Source organism: Vidua macroura, chromosome 8 (genome assembly GCF_024509145.1).
Source record: "Vidua macroura isolate BioBank_ID:100142 chromosome 8, ASM2450914v1, whole genome shotgun sequence".
Taxonomy (NCBI): domain Eukaryota; kingdom Metazoa; phylum Chordata; class Aves; order Passeriformes; family Viduidae; genus Vidua; species Vidua macroura.
This window is the reverse complement of record NC_071578.1, coordinates 35020823-35032420: the sequence shown is the minus strand read 5'-3', so window position 1 is coordinate 35032420 and position 11598 is coordinate 35020823. Positions and strand designations below refer to the sequence as shown.

The window sequence follows — 11598 nt, the reverse complement described above, 5'->3', positions numbered from 1 at the left end:
TTTCCAGGAGCCAAAAAAGGACTCACCCGGTTCTTTGCTAGGGACAGAGATCCCAGTCCCAGCAGGGGCACTGGGAGGTCCACAGCACGCTCTAGCGTTGGGCCCTGCACATGGCTACTACTTAAATATTTAATTGCTCCTCTGCACCCAAATTCTCCTGGTCTCTTGTCTTGAATAATGTGTTCTGGTAAGTTAAGAAGCAAGGTGTGTTTTAAGGGTGGGCTTGTGTACAAGGAGAGGGAGGAGGAGCAGCTTGGGAGGACGGAGCTGGCTGCTGGGGGAGGATGGGAAAATTGAAGCTGGAGTTGGTTTGTAGCAGGGACTGGGCTGGGAAGGTGGGAATGACAAAGGCAGTTCTCCTTTGGTGACAAAAGTAAGGTGTTTGTTTTTTTTTTTAATAAATGTAAATATGAGGGTGGTGTGAAATATGAGATAGCCCAGAAACCAGGAGGTGGCAGAAGTGTGGTTAAACTTTAGGTGGTTTAAATGAAATGGGGAGAGTATTTTGGGATACAAGAGAGCAGTTATCCCTTACGAAGAAAATTTGTGAGCTGTTCTGAATTTTCAGCCATCCCCAGTGTCATTCACAGTATTTGGGTGGGAGAGATGTCAACCTGACAATCACAAAGTAAACCCTGTGTGATTTTGTTTAATAAATGATTGATTCAGAAACTATTGACCCTTCCCATTCCCTAGGATCTGAGGAAATTAACTCTTGGCTTCACAGACCCTGCTGACTGCAGGGAGGGATGATGCCTATTGGGAGGTGGCTGGAGGAGAGAGATGCAGCAATTCTCTGCTCAGCTGCCTTCTCCAGAAAGTTGATGAGAAAATTGTCTTCAGATGGGTGAAGAATGCTGATCTAATTTAATCCCTGTCCCCCTGGCAGGAGCAGCCACAGCTGGGCTGCTCCTCACAGATGCATCCTTAACCTGATTTAAGAAAATGCTCCTTGGCTGCTCCTTAAAGCCTGAGACGACTCCACAAAATCCCAGAACTATGGATTATTCTGTGTGTGTAATTGTAAAGCGCTCTGACAGCTGTGAGCTGTTCGTGCTCCATGCATTCCTGCTTTCCATCACCATTTTTCCAGAAAAAGAGATTTACCTCTCTATTTCGTGAGGCCACAGAGGCACAGCACCTCGGTGAGCTGGGTGCCCGGCTGGAGTACCGTGCACAGGATGTAAAAACAATAAAACATTAAAAATCTCTAATGAGCACGGATCCGGAGGAGGAATGCCGAGCAGGTCTCCCTCTGGTGGCACGGATACCGCAGGGCACTAACGAAATCCCTGCTCGCTGGGAATTCAATCTCTGCCTCCACACGGCACCAGGGTTTCTTCAGCGGCCCTTTCCCCTGCTCTGCTTCCAGAAGCTCCTTTGTGCAGGCACAGCTTCCAAGGAAATCCCTCGGCAGCGCCGAGCCTCTGCAGATTATCATCTGTTGGTGATGACACTCAGGGTACAGCTACTGGTTGCAACCTCACCTTCATTCCTCGGAGGTGGGATGAGCTAATTTCCCCCGATGGGGAAAAATATCAGTGTTTAAGATGTAAAGACTATTTAGCTAGAAGTTGTTTTGTAGATCTGTGTTCCTAAAGTTCTTTTCTTCACTAGGACTTCCCAGCATTCACGACTTTTCTGCACCAGCTGATTATTCGAAGGTTCTTGTGTGGGTTCAGGAATTGAAATTAATGTGGTGGCTGTTGAACTGCAGAGGGCAGGTGTTCCCACTTGTGGGGATCCTGTGAGCTGTTCTGGGCCAGGGAGATCACCTCCACCTCTGGGTTTGCATCCCCATTTAATGTCTGTGCCCGCTGGGGAGCGGGGAGAGAGGGCAGCACCTTCATCTGTGCTGGGAGAGCAGTGCAGCTGTTTGTCTTGTCAACACTGCATTCAGTGCTGCTTAAAACTGACACAGCTCCACCTGGTTGTGCACTCGGGATGGAAGAACTGCTTGGGTTTGGATTCAGCTCCTGGCCTGAGGTCTCTCTGCAGCTCTAAGGGATAAAGCTTTGCCCCGCAGCAGCGCTCAGAGCCCTCGTCAAAGGCAGCTGTTAAATGCCCTCAGGAAAGTGGGGGTCCCGGGCAATTCCAGCCTCTCCTTTGCAGGAGGTGCTTTTTTTTTTTTTTTTTTTTTTTTTTTCTCCTGTGGAAAGTTTTGTCCTTGATGAAGAGCTGAAAGCTGTCGTGCTGGAAGGGAGAAGAAGGGAGCTGACCTGCCGGGGATGTGCACACCACGACAAAGCCACCTCGTCCTCCTGGGCATTGGGGACTGCTTTTCTGATCCCAACCCCATCACGGTGCTCAGCCCTGCTTGGAGATTCCTGTGGGTCAGCACCAGGGTTGTGGGAGGGGGGGTTTTGCCTGGGCGAGCACAAGGAGCTCCTGGCTCCTGTTGCCAGGATGCTCGGGGACTCTGCAGGGGGACCTGTTCAGGGCAGGTCCCTCGGCTGCACAAAGCACAGCAGCACTGCCTCCTCCAGCGTGTGGCTGCACCTTCCGGCTCAAAATAAACACAGCAGTCTGCCTGAGGGGTTTGGAGGGTGCTGGGGAAAACCTGCTGGCTGGAGGGCAAGAGCCAGGGGCAATGGAGCCCTCTGAGGTCCCTGGAGCTGCACGCAGGCCCTGGCAACGCTGTGCAGCTGCCGTGGAGTATTGGTTCTTGGAGAAGCCTGTGTGCAGGGCTTTGAAGTCTCTGTGGTTTTTACAAACATAACTGGGTTGTGCTGACTGGGGCAGCTGCCTCTCCCCCTCTTTCCCAGCAGGGCTGTTGTGCTCTCTCTGGTCCCATCCACCACACTCCTTTGCTGGCGTGGGGAAGTGCAAATTCTCAGGGCCTCGTGCTGGCTGCTGGGAAAGGTGGACAGAAGTGCAAGCCATGCCTGGAGCTTGGTTCGATGAGCTGGGGAACATGGTCCTCTGGAGAAATGGCCAAATCCGTGGTGGAAGGGGAGAAGATGTAGGTAAGGAACCTCTGTGTGAGTTCTGAAAGCCTTGTCCCTCCTGGTCACAAGGGTACAGAGCCTGCAGGAAGTGTCCCTCAACCCAAGGCCATTGTTCAGGCAGAAGTGGTCCATGCCCTGATGGTCTCCAGCTTCCCATCATTTGGTGTTTCCTAAAACAGTGTTAGTTCTCCAGGAAGGGAGGTGAAATATCCAAGCCCCCGAAAGAGCTCCGTCTCCGGGCTTAGCTCACTTCCCAGCCAGCTGGTAGCTTATTGCCATACCAAATGGATTTGTGCTGCTGAAAGCACCTGATGCAGCCGAGGGGATGAGGCCTCCAGGGATGAGGCCTCCAGGGAATGCTCTCTCTATCTACACGGGTGTGTCATGGGGTCATCCCCCAGCCCCATCCCCGGGACAGGGACAGCACCAGGCTGGCTGGGATGTGCTGTTTGAGCCTCCCAAGACAAGCAGTCCCTTTGCCCAGCAGTGGAAGGAGAGGTTGCCTGCAGCACCCCTGTCACCCCTCATGCTGCTATCCCAACCCTGGCACCTTGTGAAGGGGGCAGGATGTGGCCCTGCCACCCCCAGCCCGGTGACAGCAGCAGCGGCACGCCAGCCCCCCACCCCAATTATAGTTGGGTGTCGCAAAGGACATTGAAAAGCACGGAGGAGAGCTGTGAAGAGGGTCATTTTAGTGGCTCTTTCTCTCTTCTTTTTTTTTTTCTCCCCCCCGAGAAGGAAGTTAGAAAAGCAGAGTCCTCAAAGCCGCATTGAAAGGGTGACAGAGACGGGATAATGCGTAAGACTGAGGGAAGGAATCTCAGAGCACTCACCACGGTGTTTTAATGATCTGTTAACAATTGCCCCTTTCAGGGGAGAACATATGGTAGATGGTTTGCTTAAAAAAAAAAAAATAAAAAAAGGACAAAAAAAGAAAAAAGAAATTACTTCAGAAACTTAAATGATGGTGGAAAATGGTGGGGATTACGGTGAAGAGCTGGGGGAGGGAGATGTAGCCCCCGGACTGAGGGGATGTCAGACGATGTGAGGGTGTCAGAAAATGTATCCCTGAGCACGGGGGCTTTGCTGGAGCCAGAGACCCCGAAAAACGCCGGTGCCCGGGACCTGCTGGGGGTGACTGGGGCTGGTTGCCTTCCAGTGAAGGAAAATGATGAGGGTGCTGATAAAACCCGGGAATCCTGGGACCCTTTAGACATGGGCTGGAGCATCCCTCCCCCCGCGAGCCCAGCTCAAGCCCAGCTGCGCGGGCAGGGCTGGTCCTGCTCCCCTCCCTGCAGCTGGGGCAGATGGTGACAATGCTCTGGCTGCGCGCAGGTGGCGAGTGCCCCGAGCTTTCCCTGCTGTTACCTGCCTTGGGACCATTGCCTTCCTCCCACTCCAGCCTGCTGGCACGAGTTTAAGTTGTGCCTCACCAAAATCGCACGCACTGGTGGTGGTGACTTGTCTTGCAGAGCTGGGCTGCAGCTAAACTACTGGATTGCAACTGCAGTTTTGGGTGAAAATACACGGATTTTTTTTTTTTTTTTTTTTTTTAAGAAGTTGCAAATGCATGATTTTTATTGAGATACAGGAGTCAGGCTGGCTGCTCAGCTTTACAGAGGTCCTGGCATGGGCTGGCAGGAGGGGCTGTGCTGCTTGTGGCCTCCCCAGGTTCATTATACACCTGGGCTTGGGGAAGCAGATGGTCCCATCTGGGCATAAAATCCTCTTCTACTCAGCACTGCAGGACAGGAGGAGGCTCCAATTCAAAGGTTGGGAGTTTGGCAGATGGAGCCCAGTGCTGGGTGGAGGGTTGGGAGTGCAGATGGGCAGGAATGGCTGGGGGATGCTGCAATGGGGCACCGTGCCTGCCTGACAGGGACACCAGGGCAGCATGTACCAGAAGAGGGGCGTAAAGATGTGGGGAAGGGAGCAAGGGAATGGAAAACCAGAGCAGGGCAGGAATGGAAAACCCGAGACTGAAAGGGAGAAGAGGGGAAGGGACCAGGCTGGTCAGGGAGGGGATGGGGTCATGCACCGGGAGTGTGGGTGTGGCTGCGATTGGTGTGAGGGCTACAAGTACCTTAAACCCTGTGGGGCAGTCATCAGAGCACTGCAGGGTGGCAGAGGTGGATGGCACAGCCGGGAATGGCGATGGGAGGAGCATGAACCGGTTACCAGCAAGTGCATGAGGCCAGTGGGAAAATATCCACGCCACAGGTTTGAGTCACATCCCTCTGGCAGCGGGGGTTTGGCTTGAGCAGTGACCCCTGCACCACACTGGGCACATCTCTCTGTGGTGGCAGCGGCCTGGCGCTAAATTCAGTTGCAAAGAAAGGGTTAAAACCCCCCTCTCTCCCCCCATCTTGCGCCATCTCATACTGTGGGCTTTGATGAAGCTCTGTAGAGGGGTGGGTGCTGTGTGAGTCCATCAGGGCACCTCTGCCCCTTTTTTTCAGATGGGACAGGGTATTTCCTTCCAAACTCCTGTTTTTTTAGCAACTTTTTTGCTTCTCAAAAGCCAGCTCTGGTGGATTCTGGTGTGTTCGAAGTCTGACCAGTGGAGCTTCTAAATCAAGAGAGGAAAACACAATTTTTATTATTTTTGGAGGCCATTAAGGACCATCTGGCTGTTTGATGGGCACCTGGGGAGTGAGGAGTTTCAGAGAGAGCCCATATGACCAGTTTGCTGTGCTTCTAACCCCATCATGCATCAAAATGCCAGAAGTGATATTTTTAACCTTATAGGAATGAAGGGCTGGTCAGGAAGGTGGCGGTCTGAGCTCAGCATAGCCATGGTCTGTAATTATTCACTGAAGGCCAAAGGGGAGTTGATGCAGACGAGTATGAAGCCTCAAGTCTGTGTTGCCCAGCTGGTGGCTGGTAAATTGATCAGTGCCAGCTGGTGAAGTCTGAGTGCTGCTGGATCCTGTCAGAGCTCACCAAAACCTGGTGTAAAGCTTAAAGAACTTGGAAAACCTAAGTGAAGATGTGTAACCCACCCTGTCTGCCCAGGCTGGCAACAGGGTGGAGGAGAAACCCTTTTTTTCTGGCAGGTGAGACAGGCTGGGGCAGGGAGCCACTGACCACAAATGGAGAGGGGAACAAGTCTGGCAGAGCTGGGAATGACAGGAGGAGGCTGGCTCCCAGAGAAGTGAGGACCATCCTTCTCTGCCGGGGTAGATGATTGGATGGTTCAATAAATATTTTAAGGTAACAGGTTTCACAGGACCCACCTGTAGGCATCACAGACTGACCCTTGTGTAGTTGGCATTTTTTTCCCTGCCTTTCCTCTCCGTGGTATTTCTTTTCCTTTCCTCTCTCCTATCCAGAGATAATCCAGGTTTTTTCTATGCTAAAGACTGTTGCATTCTGATCCAGAATGTCTCAGAACAGCTGTCTGCTCTTGCAGCCTTATGAAGCCATCTCCTGTCTGGCTGTTTGAGGGCACATAAGCAGAGAGAGGTTTATTGCCGAGTGAAAGTGAAAGCCCAAGTGAAAACTCTTGGGTTTTCTGTCAGGGCTTCTCCTCCTCTGCTGTAGTGACAGCATCCCTTATCCCAGGGCTCGTTTATCCTTGCACAGAATCATAGAGTTATAGAATGATTTGGATGGAAGAAATATTAAAGATCATCTAGCTCCACTCCCTGCAGGGATGCCGTGCACTATCTCAGGTTGCTCCACGCCCTGTCCAACTTGGCTTCGGACACTTCCAGGGATGGAGCAGCCCCAGATTCTCCGTACAGCCTGTGCCAGCTCCTCACCTCCCTCATGGTGAAGAATTCCTTCTCAATATCCCATCTATCCCTGCCCTCTTTCCGTTTGAAGCCAGTGTCCCCCCTTGTCCTGTCACTCCGTGCCGTCATCCCAAGTCCCTCTCCAGTTCTTTCGGAGCCCCTTTAGGCTTTGGAAGGGGCTCTGAGGTCGCCCTAGGGGCTTTCTTTCTCCAGACTGAACACTCACAGCCCTCTCAGGTTGTCTCATAGCAGAGGTTCTCCCAGCCCTTAGAGCATTTTCGTGGCCTCAAGGGACAAATTGATGCGTGATAACAGGTGCTGAGGTCTGGTCACATCGGCTCGTTCTGGAGCTTCCACCCCTCAGCCGCCCATTGAACGGACAGACCGTGCTCTGTGGTGTCCAGGTCAGCGCTCAGGAGGTACTGAACGACTTCCCGAGGCGGCTCCTTCCGTCCCGGCGGGCATTCCTGGCCCCTGCCCGCGGCCGGCCCCCTCCCCGGGGCCGCGCCGCTGCGCCCGCCCGTGCGCTCCTTCGGGCGGCTCCGGGGGACGCGCTCCAGCCGCCTCTTGCCGCGGCTCCCCTTTCCTCTCCAGATTGTTTTTTTTTTATATATATATACACATTTCTTTTTGCACTCCTTCTTCTCCCACTCTTGTAGGAAAAGGGGCGGGGGGAGGAAGGGAGAAATATTGTTTGAAATCACAAAGGGGGGCATCTGGTGCACCTTGCGCCGGGCATCTGTGCTCCTTGTGTCCCGAGCAGCGCGCTCGCACCGGGGCGAGGGGCAGGAGGGGCCGGCGTGCATCTGTTGGGCGCCACAATAAAGTCACAAAACAGCGGCGCGGGCCCGGCCCCGCCGCGCTGCCCTCTCAAAGGGGGACGCGGGGCTGCGGCTCCCAGGTATTATGGGCCGGGTAGGTAGGGCCGGGGCGGCAGCTGCTCCGCCGGCCCGCCCGACATATGGCAGCGCAAATCACGGTACCTCCTGAGCCACCCGGCCGGAGGGAGCGGGGCAAGGATGGGGAGGGCCCCGGGGCAGGTGCCTCTGCCGTGCGCCCGCCGCTGTCGCCGCCGCAGCAGCGGCCCCGCCGGCGCGCACCGGTAGCTCCGGGGTGGGTGGCGGGCGCGGAGCGGCCGGCGGCCCCCGGACCCTGGGGTCACCCCCAGGATCGAGAGGGGGCCCGGCCTTATCTGCCCTCCCCTCTCCCGAGCAAACAGCCCCCGGCGGGCGGGTGGGCGGGCTGCGGCCGAGCCCCGGCTCGCCAAACGTTCCCGACGCCTGGCAGGCGAGAGATGCGCCGGGGCCGCTCTGGTTACCATATGTTTTCAATAAAATAAGACAAATAGGGCCGGGAGATAGGGATTGCAGTAAACCTGTTATAAAGCAGCATAAACCAGGCCAATGTAAACGGCAGCAGGGCCCCTCCTGGAAGGGCCGTTGGGTGCCAGCTCCGCACCGGGCGGCCCGGCCAGGTGTGAGCGGGAGCCCGCAGCGGTGCCCCCGCAGGTTTTTATCACGTTCGTGGTAATATGGTGCTTGTTATGCTAACTATGAGTAAACATCCCCGGCCGGGCTTTGTGGCGACGGGAGGGAGTTATCGGAAAGTAGCAGTGGGAAGGTGATTTAACAATAAAGTTGTCTTGTTTGCCAGCAGGTGATGTCTGCCCCCAGCCCCATGATTAATGCTTCCCAAAGTACTCCACTTTACAATCTCTTGTAATTATTTATTAAACGAAATCTATTTATTATTATTTTAGCAAACAGCGGTACCAGGTGGGGCTTTCTTTTCCTCTTCAGCTTTTGTTTGAAGGACGTTTGAAGTGGGCAGTCTGAGGCTTGGAAACTCGCTCGCCAGATTTTTTTGTCATCCAATTGCACAGGCACAAAAAAAACCCCCAACCCCGCCGGGCCCTTCCTATTCATCCTCCGCTGCCCTCCGAGCCGCCCCTCGAGAAGGGGCGCCCGAGCCGCCGCGGTGGCCGGCCCCCCTCGGCACCCTCCCCCGCCCTCCCAGCGGGGCTGTCCGCCCGCCGCGCCGCGCTCCTGGGCAGGCAGCGCGCACAGCCCCACACCGCCGCGCACCGCGCCGCCCAAGGCCACCCCGTGGGGCCGGGGACCAGGCCGGCCAGGGGGAGCTGTCCCCCGCCCCGCCGCGGCCCAACGGGGCCGCTCCGGCCGCTCCCGGCACAGGGATCCCCGACCGGGATCCGCCGCGCCGCTTTGGTGAAGGAGATGGGGGACTCCCGCCCCGCCGGGGCTGCGCCCTCCCGGCGGCCCTGCCCGCACCCCCGGGGGCGTCGTGCCGTGCAGGGGGAGCCCGGCTCCACTATTCCCGGTCCCTCGCCCTCCACCGGGAAAAGATGCCCCGGGCCCGGGCGGCTCCGCGCCGCCCGCCGCAGCCGGTGCGCAAAAGTGCCCGGCACATTTTGCGCACCGATCTCCCGCGGCAGCGCGGCCGCCCCCGCGCCCAGTGCCGGGCCGACGGGGCGGGGGCGGCCTCGGGCCTTGGGAGGGCCCTTCCCCCGCGGGATCCAGCCTCTGTTTCCCTTGTGGGAGCAAAGTCACGACGCCAGTGGGGGCTGGAGAACGGCGTTCCGTCCCCTCCGGTGCTGGCCCTCGCCGCCCTCAGCGCAGCGCCCACAGCTCCGCCGGTCGAAGCGCGGGGGGCGCGGGGATGTTCCCGGCGCTACAGGGGCGAAGAGAAGGGTGACGGGAGGCGGATGGAACACAGGAGGGGATGTTCCGGGAGTGCCCCGGGGCGCCGGAGCAGCGGGAAGGGGTTGTGGCTGTGCCGAGGGGAGCGGAGCCGGAATGGTGCCAGCTGGACCCTCACGTCTGGGACCGGATGAGACACCGCCTGGCCCGGCGGTGCGTCCCCGGCCACTCCGGGGGGCCGGCGCTTCCCCGCGTTACGAAGACCAGTGCTGGGGAGCCCTCTGTCACCGCTGGGCCCCTGTACTCCGCCCCGACCCTCACGGCACCCCGGCGGAGCCCCGGAGAGTGCGGCCGTGGTGCAGCCCCCCCCCCCCCGCCGCGGGCTCGGCCCGGGGAGGGCTGGCGGGCAGGGCCGGGGGGTCCCGGCACCACGCGGCGTGGAAGCCAGAGAGGTCTCGCGTGGCGTGGCCGGGGCAGCGGGCGGTGCCGGAGCCGGCACGCTCCCGTCGGGCTGATAAGATAAAAGCGTGCCAAGGGGTGGGTGCGGGCGGGGGGGCGCACACGCCGCCCGGCCGGGAAATCCCCATTGTCTGCCGGCCCTATATATAGGGGCTTAACGGCAGTCGTGTGCCGGCGGCACAACCTCTCCTGCCCGCACTCGAGGGACCGCGGGGAGCGCCGCGGAGCGCGCAAGCCAGAGCCGCTCTTCTGCCCCGCAGCCTCGGCCGGGCTCAGCGCACACAGCCGCGGGGGACAGGGCTCTCCCGGGCCGGCCGACGCGGGATTGGCTTCTCAGGATGGCCCCGCAGAGCGACCGCTCGCCGGACGAAGGGCAGCCGTATTTCGGCGGTGCCGAGGACCCCCCCTCGGCGGCCGGCGGGGCCTCCGCGGGCAGCAGGGGCGCCTCGCCCGCCCGCACCGCCCTGGCCCCGCGGGACACGGCGGCCCGCAGGAAGGGGAAGGCGCGGCGGGGCCGCGGCAAGGCGCGGAACGAGGGCTTGCTCAGCAAGCAGAAGAGGAGCCGGCGCATGAAGGCAAACGACCGGGAGAGAAACCGCATGCACCACCTCAACTCCGCCCTGGACGCTCTCCGCAGCGTCCTGCCCACCTTCCCTGACGACGCCAAGCTCACCAAGATCGAGACGCTCCGCTTCGCCCACAACTACATCTGGGCGCTCACACAGAGCCTCCGCCTGGCCGAGCAGAACCTGCCCGAGCCCCCCGCGCCGCCGCCACCCCCCGCGGCCGCCGCTTCCCCCGGGCCCTGGGACTCGCCCTGCCCTGCGGCCCCGCCGCCCGTCGCCCTGCGCCGCGGCCCCGCCGCCTTCCCCGCCTTCCTCTGAGCCCGCCGCCCGGCCAATGTCCCCCCGTTGTGGCCTTCAAAGAGCCGGCGGGGCGGAGCGGGGACTCCCCGCGCTGCGCGCCCGGGGGCGGCGGGACCCCCGCTGCCCCCGCCCCGTCCCGTCCCGCTCGGCTGGAAAGCGCAGCGGGAGCGGGCGGACAAAAACAAATCATGGTTTTGTACTCGTTAACGGTAAATTATATTAATTTGTCGCTATCGGTATTTATTGATGATATTTCGTAACAAATATGTATTTTGTATATAAGAGAATTTTTAGCAACGGTGGTCCCGCTGTCTGTGCCCGCAGCTATATTTTGGGTTTTCTGAAGAAAAAGAAGAGAAAAAATAAAGCGTGTCGCGGCCAGACCTGTGCGACGCCGTGTTTTTATCACCTAGGGCTCTCCGGGAGTTTCAAAATCGCGCGCACCAGCGCCGGGAGGGCAGCGCCGGCCCCGCGGGGGCTTCCTCGGGGCCCCGGGCGCTGTGCCCGGCGCGGGGTCGCTCCCTTGCGGGGGAGGAGCGGCGATGGAGAGCGGCGCAGCGGGGTCCCGCTCCTGCGCGCACGCCGCCGTGTGCCCGTCGAGGCCCACGCTCGGATTTAAAACCGGCCCCTCTCTGCAGGTGCCTTTTCCCGCAGACCTGCGGCCGCTCCCGTACCACCGTCTCCAGGTGAGGCGTGCCCGGCTGCGGGGCTGTTTTAAGGACACAGCGCTCCAGCACCTGGAGCGGCGCTGGGGCCCGGGGCAGCGTCGCCTCAGGCCGACCCCATGTTCCCCGCGGGTGAGTTTAGCCAGGGCGGGTCCGGGGGCAGCGGCCGGAACGTGAAGCCCTGAGCGGGGCCGGGGGGGAGCGCAGGAGATGGGAAAGACGCTACCTCCGCTGCCACGGTGAGAAGAGAACTCACATGAATTCCG

The 11598-nt window shown here is 59.1% G+C and overlaps 1 protein-coding gene across 1 annotated transcript; it reads left to right on the top strand.

Annotated features, from left to right (window-relative positions):
* Positions 1–10139: 10139 nt before the first annotated feature.
* Positions 10140–10685, top strand: NEUROG3 (neurogenin 3). The gene has a single exon (XM_053983236.1). It carries the CDS (start codon positions 10140–10142, stop codon positions 10683–10685), a length of 546 nt encoding a protein of 181 aa, XP_053839211.1.
* The last annotated feature ends 913 nt before the right edge of the window (positions 10686–11598 follow it).

What these genes read in the sequence shown, in the direction of transcription:
- NEUROG3 (XM_053983236.1), top strand. Translation starts at nt 10,140, where the DNA reads ATGGCCCCGCAGAGCGACCGCTCGCCGGACGAAGGGCAGCCGTATTTC.